Genomic DNA, 22,902 nt, shown 5'->3' with positions numbered 1-22,902 from the left:
GTAGCGCAACTACGCACGGCGATCTGTAATTGATTGTTAATGCTCTCGACTTCTGGTCAGTCATCATATATCTGTGTGACAGCGTCGCAGCCATATGCCACTGACACGGCCATATGACGATTGAGTATAAACCAGAGGTCGCAATCGGGTACCCGATACCCGTATCCTACCTACACGTACCCGGCCGGGTACGGGTAGGGTACGGGTATCGGGTAGGGTACGGTACCCGTTTGCGACCCTGGTGCGGCCGGGTACGGGTAAGGAATCACAACCCGTTTGCGCCTCTGGTATAAACGAATCCTGCCCACAACCGAGTGGCGTAGGGGAGGGGGACCCCCTGCAGGAGGAGGCACGCGGCAGCTCTGAAGCGGAGAGAGTTGCCATGGGAGCTGGACGTACCCCCCCGTCCCCCCCCCCACGCAGCTCGTGTGCGTCTCGGGAAGCGGCAGGAGACCTTCGGTGCGAGTGGACGTGGCGGGTGAACAAACGTCACGTCGAGGGGAAATCACGGGACCTCCTTTGCCAGTACCAACTATACTCAGGGTTTTCCCCTTTTATCTGGCATAAAACTGACACCTTTTGCACGGAATCATGTGCGCCTTTTGGCGTCATCTGGTCGAACACCATATGGGACTAGGCTCTAAAGAAAGCTGTCTCTGGTGTGGACCAATCAGTTTTCAAAGACAATGCATACATTATCAGAGTATTGTTTTTTTGTTTGTATTTGACTGCGAGTATAGTGGTTAATGTAAGCATGATTCCTTGCAAAAGGTGTCAGTTTTGTTGCCAGAAAAAAGGGGAAAACCACCTATTGGTCGAGGGGAAACTCGCTTGTTGCCGGCGGAGGGACCCCCGGCGACGTCCCCTTACCCGACTCGGCCGTGGGGTCCGGCGCGTTCTCCGCGCCAGGCGCGGTGCAGTCCCACCGCTTGCCCTTGAACTGGTCGCGACACTCATGCAGCGCCAGCCGGACGCCCTGCACCACCGCGTGCACGTGGTCCAGGCGGCGCAGGCACATTTTGCGCTGCACGGGGATAGTCCCGGACCCCGATGCACCGCGCCGATACTCGGTGGTGTTAGAGTGGAGGGCCCACTGCGCAAGCGGCCTGCAGAGGGGTGGGAGTCGCGGTGGCTAGGAGATGTTAACTACCTCGCCTGGTGTACAGGAGGTCGTGGGTTCGATCCCGAACCTGACTCCTGCTGCTGTATATTTGGAGTTTGGGTGTCTCTCTCTCATCACCATCACGGTGGCTAGGAGATGTTAACTACCTCGCCTGGTGTACAGGAGGTCGTGGGTTCGATCCCGAACCTGACGCCTGCTGCTGTATATTTGGAGTCTGCGTGTCTCTCTCTCATCATCATCACGGTGGCTAGGAGATGTTAACTACTTCGCCTGGTACGCAGGCAGTCGTGGGTTCGATCCCAACCCCTTACAAGTAAACCCGTAAAAACAAAGTTTTTCACTATAAATCCTTTATATGCGTGGCGGCTAGAGTCTCTCGTCCGTCTGGCTTGAGATGGCTGCCACCTATGGGTCAGATGATTGTCTGCCACCATTAAGCAATTGGTAATTAATATTTAATTTGTTTTCCCTAAACAGTGTAAAATTTTGGAAAAATTTTTTCAGGAAAATTATTTGTCACACACAACGAGTCTGTGTGGAAATGTCAGCTCGATTGGATCATGGGAAGTGGGTTCAAAAACGAGCGAAAGATTTGCACGGTCGTAAGCAGCAAGCACGCAAGCAGCAAGCACGCGAACTTAATATAAAGGATTTTAAAAAATGCCTGCTGCTGCATGTACGTGTTGAGTTTGTGTGTCTCTCCCCATGGTCGCGTTGATTTTTCTCCAGGTCCCTCTGGTTTTTCCTCCTCCTCCTCCTCCTTCGCATTTAGAATCAACGTCTCTACGCGTTTGGGGGTAATCCGGCTGCCACTATCATCATCATCACGTGGTCATTTATATCGGCCACTCCCTTGAGCTACAATGTGCGACAGACAGACCACTCCTGAGAGAGAGAGAGCTACAATATACAATGTCAAAGAGCTATCTGTGGAATTTCTACAGGTTTTAAATGTGAATATTATTACGCCATGTATACACACACCAGAGGTCGCAACCGGGTACCCGATACCCGTACCCTACCCGATACCCGGCTACCCGTACCCGGCCGGGTAGGGTACAGGTACGGATACCCGATTGCGACCTCTGGATGAAGCCATGTTGCAGGCGCGGGTGGGTTGATTCCAGGAACTTGAATTGTGAGAAGAGACAAGACGTTGGGAAATGAGTGACAAACGGTGACTCACCAGTGACTCACGGCCTACCCGTACCCGTACTCAGCCGCACCAGGGTCGCAAACGGGTACACGTACCCGGCCGGAGGACCACAGAATAAAAAAAAGCTTATACGACCACGGGGAAAACATAGCAACTCTAACTATACGGCGTGTTATAAGGTCGCAATTGAACCCACGACCTCCTGCATAACAGCCGAGGTAGTTAACATCTCCTAGCCACCGTGGTGCCCGCTAGACATTGTGTACCTAGTGTATATACACACACGCACGAGATAAACAAACATTCCCGTACAACAACCGTATGGGGTGTGCAACATATTGGCGAGATAAGAGGTTGCTTAACGTCGAAACTTGTGCGATCGTCGCAGCAGTGAGGCGGAAGACAGCAGCGTTGGCGTCTCGCGTTTACCACCAAGAGGAGCTGCCCACTGCCCACAGCTGTGTCAAGACGCAGAGACCCAGCAGAGGGCAGCAGTCCATGCAGCGCAGGGAGCCCATCGCAATCCTCGTGGTCAGCTGCGCTGCGCACAAGAGACGCGGGCCGTGACGATGTTAACGCCCTCGCCTGGTACGCAAGAGGTCGTGGGTTCGATCCCGACCCTGACGATGCCTGCTGCCGTATCTTTTTAGTTTTCATGTCTCGCTCATCGTCATCGTCATCATCATCATAACGGTGGCTGGGAGATGTTAATGACCCGTGTGGTACGTGGGATCGAACCCACGACCGCTTGCGTACCAGGCAAGGAGTTAACATCTCAAGTTCAAGTTCAAGTACTAGGTGTAGCGCTGTGAGGCATTCGGCTCTTGAATTGGGTGCAACCGCAACAACAAAAGACAAAAACATGAACAAGAAAACATCTAAAAGTGACTATGTGACTGAGTGCAAACAGAAAATCCAAGAAACGACAGCAAAATGTTGCAGAAAAAAACACCGTTACACCAACGCTGTGCAAACATCCCAGTGGGATGCAAGTCAAACAACAACAACAACCACAAGACAACTTAGATTAAGGCCATCAGTCTTACTCCGTACTACAACAAACGTGGTCAAACCAGTAAACTTTTCGAAATCACCAAAATAAAAGCAATGAAGCAGTGATCATAGGAACTGTGACGGAATTTTCACAATAAACGACATAAACAACATGTACCACCAGAACCCTGCAGCCACAGCTGGCTGCTGCATGAGTCACTCCACAACAGCAGCAGCATCAATCGGAGTATCAACATTTTTCAATGCACCTTTAAGATCAGCACACTAAATCAAAACACAGGTTATACTTTGCAGCGATCATCCGGAGCGAAACATTTTATTTTAGGCCACTGAATAGCACATTACACTGGTAATGTGTTATATACACACACACACACAGTGTTATATATATACACACACACACAGTGTTATATACACACACACACAGTGTTATATACACACACACACAGTGTTATACACACACACACAGTGGCGTACCAGGCACTCATGAGGCCGAGTAGACCTAGGGGAGGCCCATGACCGGTTCAGATAATCGTCACCGGTGTGGCCGTGAGCGGGAATCGAACCTAACACTTGCACACACACACACAACACTGGTAATGTGTTATACACACACACAGTGTTATACACACACACATACACACACACGTACCTTCGGGGCGAAGCGGCTAAGGAACGAAATCCTTTCGCGTGAAGACGAAAAGAAACCGCATCCGCAATGTGGCCCCATTCCTAATCAAATAGACGGCGATCGCAAACGAGTTTCCCCGTCGTCGGCACCATCTCACCTGGCAGGTAGACAGACAGGCACGCAGCCTGGCAGGCGGGCAGGCAGGTAGACAGGCAGGTGGGCAGGTAGACAGGCTGGCAGGCGGGCGGGCTGGCGGGCTGGCAGGTAGACAGGTGGGCAGGCAGGCAGGTAGGTCGGTAGGTAGGCAGGTACACAGACAGGCAGGTAGACAGGTAGTCAGACAGGCAGGTAGACAGGCAGGCAGGTAGACAGGCAGGTAGACAGGCAGGTAGACAGGCAGGTAGACAGGTAGACAGGCAGGCAGGCTGGCAGGTATACAGGTAGACAGGCTGGCAGGTAGACAGGCAGGCAGGTAGACAGGCAGGTATACAGGTAGGCAGGCTGGTATACAGGTAGGCAGGCTGGCTGGCAGCACAAGGTGAGGAATGAACTCCCCACCACCACTGCAGTGTCTGTGGCAAGCCCTTTTATCGAGTGGGTAGCCTTGTTGTTGTTGTATTTAGTCATGATGAGTCAGCAGGGCGTGCTGCTTGTGATGAGTCAGATCCCACGTGCTCCCGTGATGATCTAATCCCACACACGCGCGTCCCTCGCAAATGAAGTACCGGTGAAGACACTTGACGCCGAGGTGGAGGCACACGTATATTTATTTAGCACAACTCGTTTGTGACATACAGCACTGGAGGGGGTAGCGGCCCCCTCACCCGACTAGCTAAGGATACACTTCCTAGCTAGTCCTAGCCTGCCTCACAGTCCTCCACTATTGGGCTAGGGGAGGCTACTTGGCCCGACACTGGTAAGTCGGGCCCGGTACCCGGAGTCCCAGACCAGCTCTTAGAAGAGCACCGGCTCTGGCTCTCGGGACCACGCCGCTGGCTCAGTCCTGTTCGGCCCTGACAAGGACATCGAACGAGGGGAGTCCAGGGCTCTATCTAAGACGTCTTCAGTCTTCTTGGTTAGCTTTTAACATAACTGACTCGAGCCCCTATAACGTCCCCTTTTATACCCAACCCTCCTTGAGGGGTGGGGCCCCGGGGGATCATAACGCCAAACCAGCCCCCCCCAGGGTGTCTGGCTCGGACGTCGCAGAGGGCATCTCCCCGTGCACACACGTAGCCCCGCCCACTGTGTTTGTTTCCCATAGACTGCCATACATAACGGGCCCTCTCTTTAACACTCCTACACAAACAAGAGGCACCCTGCCCCGATCACTGTGACTTGGAGTTTGTTTGAATGTTTCGTTTGGTGGAGGATGATTGTTACTGCAGCTCGCCTTGAATCCGTGTGCAGCAGTCACCTGAATGTCACTCGCGTTTGACATGTTCATGGCTAATGCCGGGCGAAAACAATAACATGTCCCGCCTAATGTGAGAATTATGCAACGGCAGACGCTTTGAGCAAACCCCCTTGAGTTTCGATTTTATTTTTATTTTATTTAAATTGTATTTTTTTTAAATGTATTAAAATTTTCTTTTAATTTTTTTATTTTTTTTATTTATGTAATATGTTTGTATTATGTTTTAGTTTAAATCGAAATTGTCTATATTTATTTATAAAGTTGCGCATTTTACTGTGACGTCACATTTCTTAACCCCTTCCCCTCGTCACACATCGTCACAAACGTCTGACCGCCCCCCCCCCCCCAGGTGCGTGACGTCATTTATGGACCTTGTTGATTATTCTAAATGGAGCAGGGAGGGGGCGGAGTGGGTGAGTGAGTGACTGGGTGGGTGAGTGAGTGACTGGGTGGGTGAGTGGCTGGATGAGTGAGTGAGTGAGTGACTGGGTGGGTGAGTGGCTGGGTGAGTGAGTGACTGGGTGGGTGGGTGAGTGGCTGGGTGAGTGAGTGACTGGGTGGGTGGGTGAGTGGCTGGGTGAGTGAGTGACTGGGTGGGTGGGGGAGTGGCTGGGTGAGTGAGTGACTGGGTGGGTGGGTGAGTGGCTGGGTGAGTGAGTGACTGGGTGGGTGGGTGAGTGGCTGGGTGAGTGAGTGACTGGGTGGGTGGGTGAGTGGCTGGGTGAGTGAGTGACTGGGTGGGTGGGTGAGTGGCTGGGTGAGTGACTGGGTGGGTGGGTGAGTGGCTGGGTGAGTGAGTGACTGGGTGGGTGGGTGAGTGGCTGGGTGGGTGAGTGACTGGGTGGGTGGGTGAGTGGCTGGGTGAGTGGCTGGGTGGGTGTGTGGCTGGGTGAGTGAGTGACTGGGTGGGTGAGTGACATGGTGAGTGAGTGATTGGGTGGGTGAGTGACTGGGTGGGTGAGTGACAAAAGATCCCCCGTGTAGCCTGAACAGAACTGCTGTTGGGGCAAGTGCTGTTAGCGAGCAGCACCTATGAAGGCCGGCACGGCGCACGAGGTGGATGGGTTGCCAACACCACGTCCGGCCGCCTTTGTCTCCCCCAGTGGCGATGTTTACTACACGCTGCGCCGGGTACTCGTTTGAGGCTGAGTCTACCTAGGGGGAAGATAATCGCAACCGGCGTTGGTGGCCGTGAGCGGGAATCGAACTCGGGCGGCCGGGTTCGTAGCGCAGCGTAGTGCTAACCGCTGCGCCACCGCTTTCCCTCGGTATGCCACAGTGCCGCACTTCGTAGCTGCTGCTCACTCACAGAACTTGCCCCAACAGCCCTGTGATGGATATACAGAGGGGTGGAATCGTTGGCCAACACCACACAAACACAGACCTACACACACACAGACCCACACACACACACAGACCCACACACACACATACACAGACCTACACACACACAGACCCACACACACACACACAGACGTACACACACACAGACCCACACACACACACAGACCCACACACACACACAGACCTACACACACACAGACCCACACACACACACACAGACCTACACACACACAGACCCACACACACACACAGACCTACACATACACAGACACACACACACACAGACCTACACACACGCAGACACACACAAACACAGACCTACACACACACAGACCCACACACACACACAGACCCACACACACACAGACCTACACACACACACAGACCCACACACACACACAGACCCACACACACAGACCCACACACACACACAGACCTACACACACACAGACCTACACACACACAGACCTACACACACACACAGACCCACACACACACACATACCCACACACACACACAGACCCACACACACACAGACCTACAAACACACAGACCCACACACAGACCCACACACACACACACACAGACCTACACACACACAGACCCACACACACACAGACCCACACACACACACAGACCCACACACAAACACAGACCCACACACAAACACAGACCTACACACACACAGACCCACACACACACACAGACCCACACACACACAGACCTACACACACACACAGACCCACACACACACACAGACCCACACACACAGACCTACACACACACAGACCTACACACACACAGACCTACACACACACAGACCCACACACACACACAGACCCACACACACACACAGACCCACACACACACACAGACCCACACACACACAGACCTACACACACACAGACCCACACACAGACCCACACACACACACACACAGACCTACACACACACAGACCCACACACACACAGACCCACACACACACACAGACCCACACACAAACACAGACCTACACACACACAGACCCACACACACACACAGACCCACACACACACACACAGACCAACACACACACACACAGACCTACACACACACAGACCCACACACACACACAGACCCAAACACACAGACCCACACACACACACAGACCCACACACACACACACAGACCAACACACACACACACAGACCTACACACACACAGACCCACACACACACACAGACCCACACACACAGACCCACACACACACACCTACACACACAGACCTACACACACACAGACCTACACACACACAGACCCACACACAGACCCACACACAAACACAGACCTACACACACACAGACCCACACACACACACAGACCCACACACACACACACACAGACCAACACACACACACACAGACCTACACACACACAGACCCACACACACACACAGACCCACACACACAGACCCACACACACACACCTACACACACAGACCTACACACACACAGACCTACACACACACAGACCCACACACACACAGACCCACACACACACAAAGACCCACACACACACACACGGACCTACACACACACAGACCCACACACACACACAGACCCACACACACACACAGACCCACACACACACACACAGACCCACACACACACAGACCTACACACACACAGACCCACACACAGACCCACACACAAATATAGACCTACACACACACACACAGACCCACACAACAACAACAACAACCGCCATTCGCCACTAAGTGGCGGTGACGTCACCACGATGCTTGTGCCAGGCCAAGTGCACCTTGAGGCCACGTGAAGTGTCGAAAGCCCGCTGGCAGGAGGTCACGGGGCAGACCCAGGTGCCACTGGTCGACTGACCGAGATGACCGAGATGACTGGCTGATGCACCACCTGTGCCCCCTACTGTGCCAACTTGCTGTGCTTTAGCCACCCGGCGCTCCGCTCGTTGTTGTGAGCGTCGCTCCTCCGCCCTCCGTTGTTGTTGGAGGGCGACTGCCTCCAACTGCCCAGTAGCGTCCTTCACGAGCCTCCTCCACTGAGGCCCATCTTGACACCGCTGGTACCAGTCATCGGCAAGTCCACTCAGCTCCACGTCCTCCTGTACCACATCACTCCATCTCTTCTCCAGCCCGTGCCGCGCCCGTCTAGCCCCCTCGATCCGGCCGAACAAAAGCTGTTTAGGCATGCGGTGGCTGGGCATGCGGGCTACATGACCCAGCCAACGCAGCCTTGCCTGCCGGAGGAGCTCACTGATGGGACTTTGCCCAGATCTTTCAAGGATTTGTGAGCTCCTCACACAATCCAGCCTGGTTAAACCCAGGATGGATCGTAGGCAGGCCAGCCTAAATGTTTCCAACCGGCGAAGATGCTCCACCAGGGGGGTCCACGTCTCGCAAGCGTAGAGAAGGGAGGGAATGACCGTGGCCGAGAAGACCTGAAGCTTCGTGCGGAGCGACAGACCAGGTAGCTTCCACACAGCGTTACGCAACCGATGAAAAGATTGATTCGGAGTGAGACCTCTGCTGATAGACTGGAGCCGGTCATAAGCACACTGCCCAGGTATGGGAAACTCTCCACTCTCTCCACAACTGCCCCATCACCAATTGGGAGTTGTGGGGGTGGAGTGTCCGATGGTACAAAATACCCAGGCAGGTGCTTGGTTTTGGTGGGGCTGATGGTAAGGCCTCACCTCTTAGTGGCACGCTCCAGTCTCAGCAGCAGCACCTCCAACTCCTCTTCTGAATGAGCAGCTATTACCAAATCATCGGCATACATAACGTGGTTGACCAATAGGGAGCCATCCCTTGATCGCACCCGGGCGTCGATCAGCCTCCCATTATATCTGTACCAAACGGAAATTCCCCCGGTACAGCTATTGAAGGCTTCACGAACTACGCGGTCAAAATAGATGTTAAATAATGTGGGAGCCAGAGGACATCCCTGTCGCACCCCAAGGTGTACAGGGAAAGGCTCCGACTCCCGGCCACGTAGTTTTACCCGGGCCCGCTCACCATCATGAAGGTCCTTAATGATCGTGAGCAGAGGGTCAGGGACTCCGAAAGCACGAAGAACAACCCAGAGTCCAGTCCTACTGATGGTATCATAGGCCTTGACCAGGTCAATAAAGCAGAGATGTAGGTCTTTTTGGAATTCCCTACACCTCTGCTGTAGCAGACGGACAGAAAATATGGCATCTGTGCAGGACCGCCCTTTCCTGAAACCGCATTGGGGCTCCGCAAGCCCCTCCTCAGCGTGCCTAGCAAGGCGATGTTGAATAATCCTTGCCAGGACCTTACCCGGCACACTGAGGAGTGAGATGCCCCTGTAGTTGTTACAGTCTGTGCGGTCCCCCTTCTTAAAGAGGGGGACCACCAGGGCATCCTTCCAGTCCTGCGGAACCCGTCCAGTGGTCCAGACTGTTGTTATGATGTCATATAGGGCAGTCTGTGCACAAACGCCACCCTCCCTCAGCATTTCGCTTGGGAGATCATCTCTGCCCGGTGCCTTCCCTGGTCTCAGACTCCGGATCGCCCTCAGTACTTCCTCAACAGCTGGAACCTCAGCCAGCCACTCACAGGGGGTGACCTCTTCCAATATTTGAGGCACCGCAGCCTCAGCAGGGTTATCCCCACTTTGTGCCATGATGTTTTCCTGGCTGAGAGAATTTCCCTCCCCCAGGACCTCACAGAAATGCTCAGAAAATCTGCAAACCTGTTCCTGGGGGTCGGAGATTTGATCACCGTTTTTTCCTCTAATGATGGTAATAGGTGTGGCGCTGCAGGTTACTTTTTTGATGGAGTTAAATAGTGATTTGTGATCACGGGCCACTGAGGCAGACTCCATCTCCTCAGCAACCCGCGACCACCACCCATCCTTACAACGCCTTACGGCTCTCCGAACTTCCGAGCGAAGGCTGCGGTAAACCTCCTCATTCTCTGACGTGGGATGCTGTAGGCGATGAGAGTGGGCCTGTCGCTTTTTCTCAATTAACCTGAACACCTCCTCTGTCAGCCAGGGTTTCTGGGGAGGTCTGGACCGCGTACCCAAAGCAGCCATTGCAGCTGCATGAGTCACAGTCTTAAACCTCGCCCATTTACCCTCGACATCCACACACACACACAGACCCACACACACACACACAGACCTACACACACACAGACCCACACACACACACACAGACTTACACACACACAGACCCACACACACACACACAGACCTACACACACACACAGACACACACGCACACAGACCTACACACACACAGACCCACACACACACACAGACCTACACACACACAGACCCACACACACACACATAGACCTACACACAGACAGACACACACACACACAGACCTACACACACGCAGACACACACACAGACCTACACACACACAGACACACACACACAGACCCACACACACACAGACCTACACACACACACAGACCCACACACACACACAGACCCACACACACAGACCCACACACACACACAGACCTACACACACACAGACCTACACACACACAGACCCACACACACACACAGACCCACACACACACACAGACCCCCACACACACACAGACCCACACACACACAGACCTACACACACACAGACCCACACACAGACCCACACACACACACAGACCCACACACACACACACAGACCTACACACACACAGACCCACACACACACAGACCTACACACACACAGACCCACACACACACACAGACCCACACACAAACACATAGACCTACACACAGACAGACACACACACACACAGACCTACACACACGCAGACACACACACACAGACCTACACACACACAGACACACACACACGGTTACAGTAAAATCCCTTCAAACCCACACGAACTCCCACCCCACCCCATCTCTCTCTCGTTATGAAAGACCAGAATCCAACACAGAGGGGAACAGTGGTGCCAGGGACCCTCAGAGTAACTTGCAGCTCTGTCATTAGTCACGGCTACCCCCCTGGGGGCTTTGCTGTGCGTGAGGCACAAAGGTCCCCCGTGTAGTCTCAACATACTGCTGGGGCAAGTGTTGTTAGTAGCGAGAAGCAGCAGCTATGAAGGTAGACACAGACAAAGATCCCCCGTGTAGCCTCAACAGGCTGCAGGGGCAAGTGCTGTTAGTAGCGAGTAGCAGCAGCACCTATGAAGGGAGACACAGACAAAGATCCCCCGTGTAGCCTCAACAGACTACTGGGGCAGGTGTTGTGAGTAGCAGCAGCACCTATGAAGGTAGACACAGACAAAGGTCCCCCGTGTAGCCTCAACAGACTGTAGGGGCAAGTGCTGTTAGTAGCGAGTAGCAGCAGCACCTATGAAGGTAGACACAGACAAAGGTCCCCCGTGTAGCTTCTAACAGACTGGTGGGGCAAGTGTTGTTAGTAGCGTGTAGCAGCAGCACCTGTGAAGGTAGACACAGACAAAGGTCCCCCGTGTAGCCTCTACAGACTGCTGGGGCAAGTGCTGTTAGTAGCGAGTAGCAGCAGCACCTATGAAGGTAGACACAAAGGTCCCCCGTGTAGCCTCTACAGACTGTAGCGGCAAGTACTGTTAGTAGCGAGTAGCAGCAGCACCTGTGAAGGTAGACACAGACAAAGATCCCCCGTGTAGCCTCAACAGACTGCTGGGGCAAGTGCTGTTAGTAGCCAGTAGCAGCAGCACCTATGAAGGTAGACACAGACAAAGGTCCCCCGTGTAGCCTCACCAACTTTCGGGGCAAGTGCTGTTAGTAGCGAGTAGCAACAGCACCTATGAAGGTAGACACAGACAAAGGTCCCCCGTGTAGCCTCACCAACTTTCGGGGCAAGTGCTGTTAGTAGCGAGTAGCAACAGCACCTGCGAAGGTAGACACAGACAAAGGTCCCCCGTGTAGCCCTCACCAACTTTCGGGGCAAGTGCTGTTAGTAGCAGCAGCACCTATGACGGTAGACACAGACAAAGGTCCCCCGTGTAGCCTCAACAGACTGCTGGGGCAAGTGCTGTTAGTAGCAGCAGCACCTGTGAAGGTTGACAGACAAAGGTCCCCCGTGTAGCCTCTACAGACTGTGTGGGGCAAGTGCTGTTAGTAGCGAGTAGCAGCAGCACCTGTGAAGGTTGACAGACAAAGGTCCCCCGTGTAGCCTCAACAAACTGCTGGGGCAAGTGCTGTTAGTAGCGAGTAGCAGCAGCTATAAAGGTAGACACAGACAAAGGTCCCCCGTGTAGCCTCACCAACATTCGGGGCAAGTGTTGTGAGTAGCAGCAGCACCTGTGAAGGTAGACACAGACAAAGGTCCCCCATGTAGCCCTCACCAACTTTCGGGGCAAAGTGCCGTTAGCGAGCAGCACCTACGACGACTACCGGCACTGTGGCACGCGATGGCGAGCAGGGGGTGGCTAGCACCACGCCCGGCCGCCTTTGTCTCCCCAGTGGCGATGTTCACACACCGCTACACCAGGCACTCGTTGTTTACCGCGCTGCACAGTCACCTCGGTGCTCAGTTGAGGCTGAGTCGGCACCAGCAGAGGCCCAGGACCACAAAGACAAAGGTCCCCCATTAGAGCCGTGATTAAATTAGTTACCTGCAGTGTGGAAGGCGAGAACATGAAGTGAAGGGGTCTACAAACATTACATTGGTGGCGCTCCATCCAGTTACTGAGGGGTTGCGCAATCAGAGGGGAGGCAGAGCGCGTCGCTGCCTCACCTCTCGTCTCTTCCCGCAGCGGAGCTCCGCAAACTTGGCGATTTTGACCACGAAAATCATTGGAATCGTACAGAAATGACATTGATAACACAGATCAGTGGGGAAAAATCTTCACATTTATTTGATTTGATTTTTTTTACTTTCCGTAACAGCTATTTTCATTGGAGCATAACAAGGACAAAGATCCCCCGCATAGCCTGTGACAGGTGTAGGGGCAAGTGCTGTGAGCGAGCACATATGAAAGCCGGCACGGCACACGAGGGGGTGGTTGGCCAGCACCCGCAGTGGTTAGATGTCGACTACCTCCCCTGGTGTACAGGAGGTCGTGAGTTCAATCCCGACCCTGACGATGCCTGCTGCTGTAGATTTGGAGTTTGCGTGTTTCTCTCATCATCATCACGGTGGCTAGGAGATGTTGACTACCTCGCCTGGTGTACAGGAGGTCGTGAGTTCAATCCAGACCCTGACGATGCCTGTTGCTGTATATTTGGAGTTTGCGTGTCTCTCTCTTATCATCATCACGGTGGCTAGGAGATGTTAACTACCTCGCCTGGTGTACAGGAGGTCGTGGGTTCGATCACACACAGTCACACAGTCACACACACTCCACACACACACACAGTCTCACACACACACACAGTCACACACACACAGTCACACACACAGTCTCACACACATAGTCACACGCACACAGTCACACGCACACACCACACACACCAGTACCTCTTACATGCACCACTAGCTCTACCTCCCTACTGTGCCAGGCTAGGTGCAGGAGGAGGTCACGGGGCAGACCCAACAGGTGACATGGGTTGGCTGACTGAGATGACCGGTAGATGCACCACCAGCTGTACCTCCCTACTGTGCCAGGCTAGGTGCAGGTGGAGGTCACGGGACAGACCCACAGGTGCCATGGGTTGGCTGACTGAGATGACCGGGAGATGCACCACCAGCTGTACCTCCCTACTGTGCCAGGCTAGGTGCAGGAGGAGGTCATGGGGCAGACCCAGCAGGTGCCATGGGTTGGCTGACTGAGATGACCGGTAGATGCACCACCAGCTGTACCTCCCTACTGTACCAGGCTAGGTGCAGGAGGAGGTCACGGGACAGACCCAGCAGGTGCCATGGGTTGGCTGACTGAGATGACCGGTAGATGCATTACCAGCTCTACCTCCCTACTGTACCAGGCTAGGTGCAGGAGGAGGTCACGGGACAGACCCAGCAGGTGCCATGGGTTGTCTGACTGAGATGACCGGTAGATGCACCACCAGCTGTACCTCCCTACTGTGCCAGGCTAGGTGCAGGAGGAGGTCACGGGGCAGACCCAACATGTGCCACGGGTCGACTGACTGAGATGACCGGTTGATGCACCACCAGCTGTACCTCCCTACTGTGCCAGGCTAGGTGCAGGAGGAGGTCACGGGGCAGACCCAGCAGGTGCCACGGGTCGACTGACTGAGATGACCGGTAGATGCACCACCAGCTGTACCTCCCTACTGTGCCAGGCTAGGTGCAGGAGGAGGTCACGAGACAGACCCAGCAGGTAGTGCGTGGGAAGCAATAACGCTCCCTGCTGCAGCCCACTCTGAACCGCTACCACTAAGAATGCCATCCACCTCCTGTGTATGAGCCACGCTGTTTTACTAGGGCACCCAGTGGCGTAGAATAGTTGGCATGGGCCCCGGTGCATATGCGAATGAAACCTCGGTAGAGAATATACAAATGAAAAGATATTTTTTACAAGCACCATTCAATGCGTGTATCTTGAGCTTGAGAACCGGTATTGATCTTTACAAAGTATATCATTTAACTTGCAATGAATGCAGAGGTGGAGCGATCCGATCAACTCGTGTGCAGAAATGGGGGTGGACTTGCATTGCGAGAGCTTGCGGGCTGGTGATGACTTGGGGAGACCATCATCAGCCATAATCTGTCCTGCTGGATGAAGGAATCTGCACACCATTCCCATCAGCAGTGGATAGATTGTGGCTCATGATGGCAAGGGGGAGCCCTTCATCCAGCAGCGAATAGATGATGGTTGGTGGTGATGAGGATAACTGCAGCAGAATTATCCGACCGTTGCAGCTGTAGAAGTGGATACAAAGGTCAGGATCATTTATTTATTTTCACTTTGTTTCAAACGATATTGCACGTCGGATGGATGCCGTCATTTTGCGCGACCCCTTTTAATGCCGCCTCTCGTGACACTTTTCTGCCGCAGTGTGGCCCAGCCCGAAAAATGTGAAAGTTATTTTTATGGAAACATTGAACCCATGCCACGTCTCATACCTGTGATGAGCCTCGGTATTGCGATCATCCGAATTATCACGTCGGTGGGTGGATTGCCCCTTTTTCCTCTCATAAGCCACATGGCCCATTATTTCATGGGGTTGGCCGCTCGGATGATAGTCCATGTACTTCTATTCTGTGATTCTCGAATTACCTCTACTATCCTTAGATAGAGTTGCATTCACTTACAAATCATAGACTTTCACAGAGACCCATAGACTCGCATAAGGTCAGCTGCTCATATAGTCTCAGTCTTCTTTCTCCGTTCTATTCTTTGCCTCTTATCTACTCGCATTCACAATCTTCGGCATCACGTTCCACCACATTCTTCCATCTCACCCTCGGTCTCTCCTCCTCATGCCCTGCACTGCTGGCATTTCCATAGTCCTCCACGTTGCATCTTATTTGTCTCTTCTCAACACGTGCCCCATCCATCTAATTCTGACTTCTCATCGTCTCGCGAATATGTCACCCCTGCGGTTTTCACCGTTTTATTTTCTATTGCTCGTTAAATCAACACCGTTAAAGTAGGCGAAGAATTATCGACTTGCACAGCTCACGCTGGCTTTAATTGGGTCCACGCTTTCACACCCTCAGCACCCCTATTGTTTTATATTTAGAAAGTCAGGCGCATTACGAGCTGATCCGCTGATCCGCGCGTGATTGGTAAGCCTCAGCGTTGCCCCGGTTCGGGAATAAGTCTGTAAACATCCAACCGCGTTAATTTTAAACGGCTCACGCTCTCCGCCTGCACAGATGGCTCCTCCCGTGAATGTCGGTGGCTAACAAAGCCGTTTGGAATAAATGCGACGAATTAAATCGCCCTCTTAAAAAATAAAATGGCCTCTCTCGTCTTTCCCACCGTCAACTCTTCTTTTTATCCGCACCGCCAACTTCACCAATGCCCCCCCCCCCTGGTATGTGCATTGTGTATCCAGTCATCAGTACTTTTACTCACTTATGTGTGTATATGAGGAATTATCTGGAAGTTGTAACCAACTAATTCTGCTCATATTTGGGCCAGTCGACAGTCCATCATTCACCCTTTTGTACGGGCCCAGTCACTGATAAGGGATAATTTGGGGATAAGTACCTCCTGAAGTGGGTACATATATGTTCAACTATCTATACTCGAGTGCAGCGAGAGAGAGCAACCTGACAGTGGTGACAATTTACCCGATTTATTTTTCATTTGTTTGGCAGGCTAAGTAACTCGGCAGTGCTGAAAAATTCACCCTCTCTGAGCACCTGCACACGCCTTCAGAGGAGCAAAATGCTCCTCTGAAGGCGTTACTCCAACCGAGGTTGGAACCCTCGTGTTAACGCTTTATTGGCGGACTGTTATTATGTAGAGTATATAGAGCACCGCAAATACGTCATTTCAAACCACGTGGTTTCTTTTATTTGAACGCAACTTTGAACAGGGCGAGGGTCTAAGCAAACAAACAGGAGAGAGGGGCACCATCGGTCGACTCGCCACCCACATGCCGGCCGTGGCAAGGACGCTGTCCCTGCTGCCGTCGCCGCTCCACTCAACGGATGCCGAAACGGCGAAGGAGGTGGCTTCAACCGCACAACACAAACGCAGCAGAGAAACGGCTTCAACTCTACAACAAACACTACCACCCACCATGATCATCATCATCATTATGATGCGGCTGCTAGCTGCTGCCATTATACAGCAGCAGCAGCATCTGGCAGCATCTGGCATCCCACAGTAGCCCTACAGGCGGCTGGGTTGCGAATTTAAATCCTGGTTGTACAAAACAAAAGCAGTGGTGCATTTTGACGGTCAGCAGGTAAAGTCCCCCACTGAGCTGCTGCTGCTACTACCTTCTGATGATGACCACGACGACGATAACTAAAGCAATTTAGCCAAATTATCCTGTTGAAATAGAACTTGCCGATGGTCTAGTGACAACGTGACTGCGTTGTTGCAGGTTAACGCCGCCACCGTGACAACGGCCTGGCGACAACGTAACCGCCATTGCCACGCGATACCAGGCAGGGCGTCTTCCCCGACGACAGCGCTTTACGAGCCCCGGGCGAACCGCGGAGCGCCGTCATCGACGTCAGTGACGTCCACGGTCACCACGGTGACGGCGCTGGGCGAGGCGGCGGCGTCGTCGTCGGCGGCGGCCGCCCACACCGTCAGGTAGTGGTGGCGGCGCTTCTCGTAGTCCAGGGCCTTCGCCACGACGGTTATCACGCCTGGGTACACGCACACCACGGCACACACAGCACACGTCTCTGCCTGAGTCTACGAGAGACACGGCGGACAGGGGACCTTCCACGACCCGAGGGAGCCGCCGTCTGTGCCCCGTGCTGCGTCTCTCACCGAGCTTCCGGTCGACGTCGAATGCCCCGAGCTCGTTGCCGCTGGCGATTCCGTAGCTCACCGCGCCCCCCCCGCTCAAGACGGCCTCCACGGCAATGACCGCGGTGCCCGGTGCCGCGTCCTCTGGCACGGCGGCGCGGTAGGCCAGCCGCCGGAATGCCGGGGCGGCGGCAACGCCACGGTCGTCGTCGTGGAGGGACACGAAAATCACGGCGGTGGTGGGGGGCGGCATCAGCGAGACTCCTCCACCGCTGCGGGCCTGCACCGTGAGGTTGTAGACGGCACGGCGCTCCAGCAGACGCTTGACGGTGATGATGCCCGAGCGGCCGTCGATGGCAAAGCGGTCGCCGGCAGAGTTCAGCAGAGAGTGAGTGACCCTGCGGTGGGGGCCTAAGAACACACACATCAAGCGCCAGTCTCCACTAAGTGGCAGTGATGTCACCACGGCGCTTGTGCCAAGCAAGCTAGGTGCACGTTGAGGCCACCACGTGAAGTGTCGAACTCCCATCGGCAGGAGGTCACGGGGCAGACCCAGCTGGGTCTGTCTACAGGAAAGCCACCCACACAGATTCCTACTTGAAACCTGATTCCCACCACCACCCATCTCAAAAGAATTCTCTCATCAAAACGCTATACCACAGAGCTCATGGCATTTCTGACCAACACCATCTGGACAGTGAATTAAGACATGTGCATCGGGCCCTCAGGATGAAAGGATACTCTGACCGCACCATCCGCCAAGCTGTTTCTCCCACCATACAGAAACAGCCACATGAAACTCCGATCAAAACCATCACGTTGCCATACATAGCAGGCGTGACCAAAAAGATCTCCAAAATTCTAAACAAACATAAGATCCAAGTCCGATTCAGTACAGTACATAAAATCCGTGATCTAATTCCATTTGTGAAAGATGTCATTCCTGACTTACAATACCCTGGAGTCTACAAACTGAGTTGCATTTGTGGTGATTGCTACATTGGAGAAACGAAACGTCATATCGCTGATCGTGTCCGCGAGCACAAGTCAGATCTGAAACACGGCAAAACTGATTCTTCCGCCATTGCCGATCATTGCTACAACTCGGTGGGCTCTCATGAAATTGTCTTTTCCGAGACCAAGGTGCTCTGCAAACCTCCTGGCTACCATCAAGGGTTTTTACACGAAGCCATCCAAATATACAAACACAGACATAATTTCAACCGTGATGATGGGTACAAACTTAGTAATCATTGTAAAGATGTTATTAACCATGTAAAAAATATTTCACTACACATATTTGGACCATCTTATTTGACAGGCACTATTCTTCAGTTACCATATAGTTTCTTCTTCTTTTTTCACACACTGGTTTTCCTACTTTAAGTTTTACCACACATATTTGGCAAATCTAAAATTAATCCCAGCAATGTAGCAAAGTGCTGTTTCATCTACATAACAAAGGCTCAGTCCCATTCACAGCAGCCGCACCTTTACATCAGCCACACCTTAATAACTCTTAGAACCTCCCAGTTCAACCAGTCTACACAACAAAGACTCATTCCTGGCAGCGGTTTCAGCCGCACCACCTCTACATAACAAAAGGCTCAGTCCCATTAACACGCACCTTTACATCAGCCGCACCTTAACAACTCTTGGAACCTCCGAGTTCAACCAGTCTACACAACAAAGACTCATTCCTGGCAGCGGTTTCAGCCGCACCACCTCTACATAATAAAAGGCTCAGTCCCATTTACACGCACCTTTACATCAGCCGCACCTTAACAACTCTTGGAACCTCCGAGTTCAACCAGTCTACACAACAAAGGCTCATTCCTAACAGCGTGCCTCAGCCGCACCGACCCTCACAATAATAATATTCAGGGCCTACCTTGGCTCCTCCCACCCTCAAACCAGTATATATACAAGGACTGTTTTTTTGCAATTTCTCTTACTTGATACAGCTGTCGTGCTGTGACGGTTCCACCTGAAGACGGAAGCTTGTGTTGCCTCCAAAACGATTTTTATTTTATTTTACTTTTATTAATTTTAATTTTAAAAAAATACCTACGTGACTTTACCAAAACAACCTAAGAATATGTACGTCGTCACCGTCGTCGTACCCAGGTCGGAGTCGACGGCGTGCATGCTCGTCACCACCATCCCCACGTTGGCGTCGCTCCAGTGCAGGGCGACGGCACGGGGTGACCCCACGGGGAAGTGCGGGGCCGAGTCGTCCAGGTCCCCCACCCTCACGAGGATCTCCACCCGGCAGGAGAGGCCACCCCCGTCGGTGGCGATCACGCCGAGCGCGTGGGCCGGGGAGGCCTCGTGGTCCAGTGGCGCCAGCGTGAAGAGCTTCCCTACGCGTGGCCACGCCGACGAGAGGCGTACACGGGAGGTGGACGTGGGTTCGATCCCAACCCCGACGACTATGCGAGTGTGACGGAGAGAGTGAGTGGGACGAGCGTTACCGCTGACGGGGTCCAAGCGGAAGAGCGTCGCTCCGGCACCATGCAGCGAGTATCTGACGGTTCCGTTAGAGCCGGAATCGGAGTCACGGGCTGAAACGCTCAGCAGGAAGACTTGCTGGGCGATGTCCTCCGGTACAGTGATGTTGTACCACAGCTGGGGTACAGCGGAATTTTTGTGAGCCCAAAGATGTAGGAGAGCCAGTAGTCGAGGCGACACTTATTTAACAATAACTATAGCACAGGGTCCCTAACACACCCGCTGCCTGGGGGAGGTATGGCCTCCGGGCTACCGTGGCCTATCGACTGCGACCACGTACACTCGCAGTCCCCTGGCTAGGGGCCCTAGGGGGAGGCTACTTTGACCCGCTGACCCAGCCAAGGTCCTTGGTACCGACCACTTGCCCTCACAGCCCTGGCCCTTACAACGACAGTGGGTCTGGGGGTTCCCAGGGTCCTACTCTAAGCCCAGTCTTCAGTCTTCAACTTGAGAACTGGGGAACCCATTCAGGGGTCCGGCTTTTAGTCACCTCCCAGGGTCTCTCCACCCCTGGCCACGCCTTCCTTCCAGAGTGTTCCAGGGGATCCTAGAATATTCCCGCAGCCCCCCTATTGGGGTCTGCGGAACCCCGGTGGCCCACAAACCACCCCCTACTGGCGTCTGTCCACTCGTGCAGGCAAGTATACTACTATATTTTGCCACTGGTAAAAGAGGTTTCATAGTGTAAATGCTTACCCCGAGCTCTCAATACTCTGATTTTGCACTGTGTTTGAGTTGTACGCCTTCTGGTGTCATCTGGTCCAACACCAATGGGGACTAGGCTCTAAAGAAAGCCGTCTCGGGTGTGGACCAATCAACTTCAAGGACAGTGCATATCATTATCATCATCAGAGTTGCTTCTTTTTGTTTGCATTTTTGACTACTTGTGTTGTGGTTATTGCAAATATGATGCCTTGTATAAAGGTGTCAGTTTTGTACCAGTTTAAAAGGGTAAAAACCTACTACTATAAGTATACCGTGTGTTCATGGTGTTACAGTCGGGTGGTGGTAGTAGTGGTAGTATTAGTAGCAGTGGTAGGTGGTGCAGGATGAGTCTGTGGGTCTGTGCGGCGAGTCGACAGTTACGGGTACCTTGTCACACAGGGGGCGGTTGTCGTTGACATCCAGCACGGTGACGGCCACGACGACCGTCCTCGTGAAGGTGCCGTCAGCGGCCTTCACCAGCATATGGTAGCGCTCCTGCTTCTCCCGGTCAAGCGGCCGCTCCAGACGCAGCCGCCACTTGCCCCCGCTCTTATCGGGACCGAGGGAGAAGTGGCCCAGCGGGTCGCCGCCTGCGGCCAGCGTGGACGGCGTCGAGACGGAAAGCGCGCGACGACGAAAGTCGGTTTGACGCAGAGGCTTCCGCAACCAGCTGTAAATGTAGCGGTGGGTTCTAGATTTGAAGCTTTCGTGACTGCAAGGATTCATATTCTTAGGTTTTTTTTTCGGTACAGTCACCATGTAGGTAAAACATTCAAATTAATCAAAGTAAAATAAAATAAAAATCACGACGTTTCGGAGGCAACACAAGCTTCCCTCTTCAGGTGGAACCGTCACAGCCACGACAGCGTGTATCAAGTAAATTATTTTACTTTGATTAATTTTAATGTTTTACCTACGTGACTTTACCGAAAAAAAACCTAAGAATATGTAGTGGTGGGTTCACTCCGGCACAACAGGTGTACTTACGCTACACTACAAACTACCTGTCAGGTGGTACGTAAGATTCCGGTTTTGCGGCGTGGCATCCGCGTCATCCGCCTGGATGACGGCCAACGCCAGGCCAGGCACCGCATCCTCCGGCACGCGGACGTCGATCAACGGGGCCGAGAAGCGCGGAGGGTGGTCGTTGTCATCGTTCACGGTGACGATCACCTCGGCGACGGCCGGTGCGCGCTCAGGGCGGGCCGGGTCGAAAGCCTCGACGAGGAGGTGGTGCCGGTCACGGGCCTCGCAGTCCAGCCGGCTCCGCGTGCTCACCCAGCCGCTGTCGGCATCCACCGTGAAGAGTGACTCCGCTCCTCCGGCGTCGCTCTCCAGCGGCTCGACCAAGTTGTACAGCGGCCGGGCACCGCCGTCTCGGTCCGTCGCTGAGGGACGGGTGGGGGGGGGGGGAGGATGGGGCGGTAATGCCGGTGGGCTTTCGCGAGCGACCACCGGGCACGGAATGCCCAAGCGGTCTCCCCAGCGTCAGGCAGGGTCCCCCACCTGCCCTGCCGTTTCCACGCCTCGTCCCTGCGGCCACTTCCTCCCGCCGTGATATTTTCCCAATAAATTGGTTACCGAAGAGTGGCAGCCCTACCATTTGGAGCTACCTGTGTGACCCATGGACTACTCGCTCAAAAACCCATAGAAACACCACACAGA

General features: G+C 53.5%; 1 protein-coding gene across 1 annotated transcript in view; it reads right to left on the bottom strand.

Moving 5' to 3' along the window:
- Positions 1–870: 870 nt before the first annotated feature.
- Positions 871–22,902, bottom strand: part of LOC133361968 (protocadherin Fat 3-like) — a gene marked incomplete at both ends in the record, with an annotated part of 35,505 nt that continues 13,473 nt past the window's right edge. Inside the window, 8 exon segments of the mRNA XM_061580942.1 lie at positions 871–1,024; positions 17,167–17,267; positions 17,706–17,915; positions 18,043–18,432; positions 20,145–20,384; positions 20,496–20,649; positions 21,625–21,827; positions 22,242–22,625. Coding sequence (XP_061436926.1) covers positions 871–1,024; positions 17,167–17,267; positions 17,706–17,915; positions 18,043–18,432; positions 20,145–20,384; positions 20,496–20,649; positions 21,625–21,827; positions 22,242–22,625 — 1,836 coding nt within the window.

Source organism: Lethenteron reissneri, unplaced genomic scaffold, assembly GCF_015708825.2.
Source record: "Lethenteron reissneri isolate LAM-NWPU_2019-01 unplaced genomic scaffold, ASM1570882v1 scaffold_1310, whole genome shotgun sequence".
Taxonomy (NCBI): Eukaryota; Metazoa; Chordata; class Hyperoartia; order Petromyzontiformes; family Petromyzontidae; genus Lethenteron; species Lethenteron reissneri.
The sequence above is the reverse complement of the archived record's forward strand: the minus strand, read 5'-3'. Positions and strand labels throughout refer to the sequence as shown.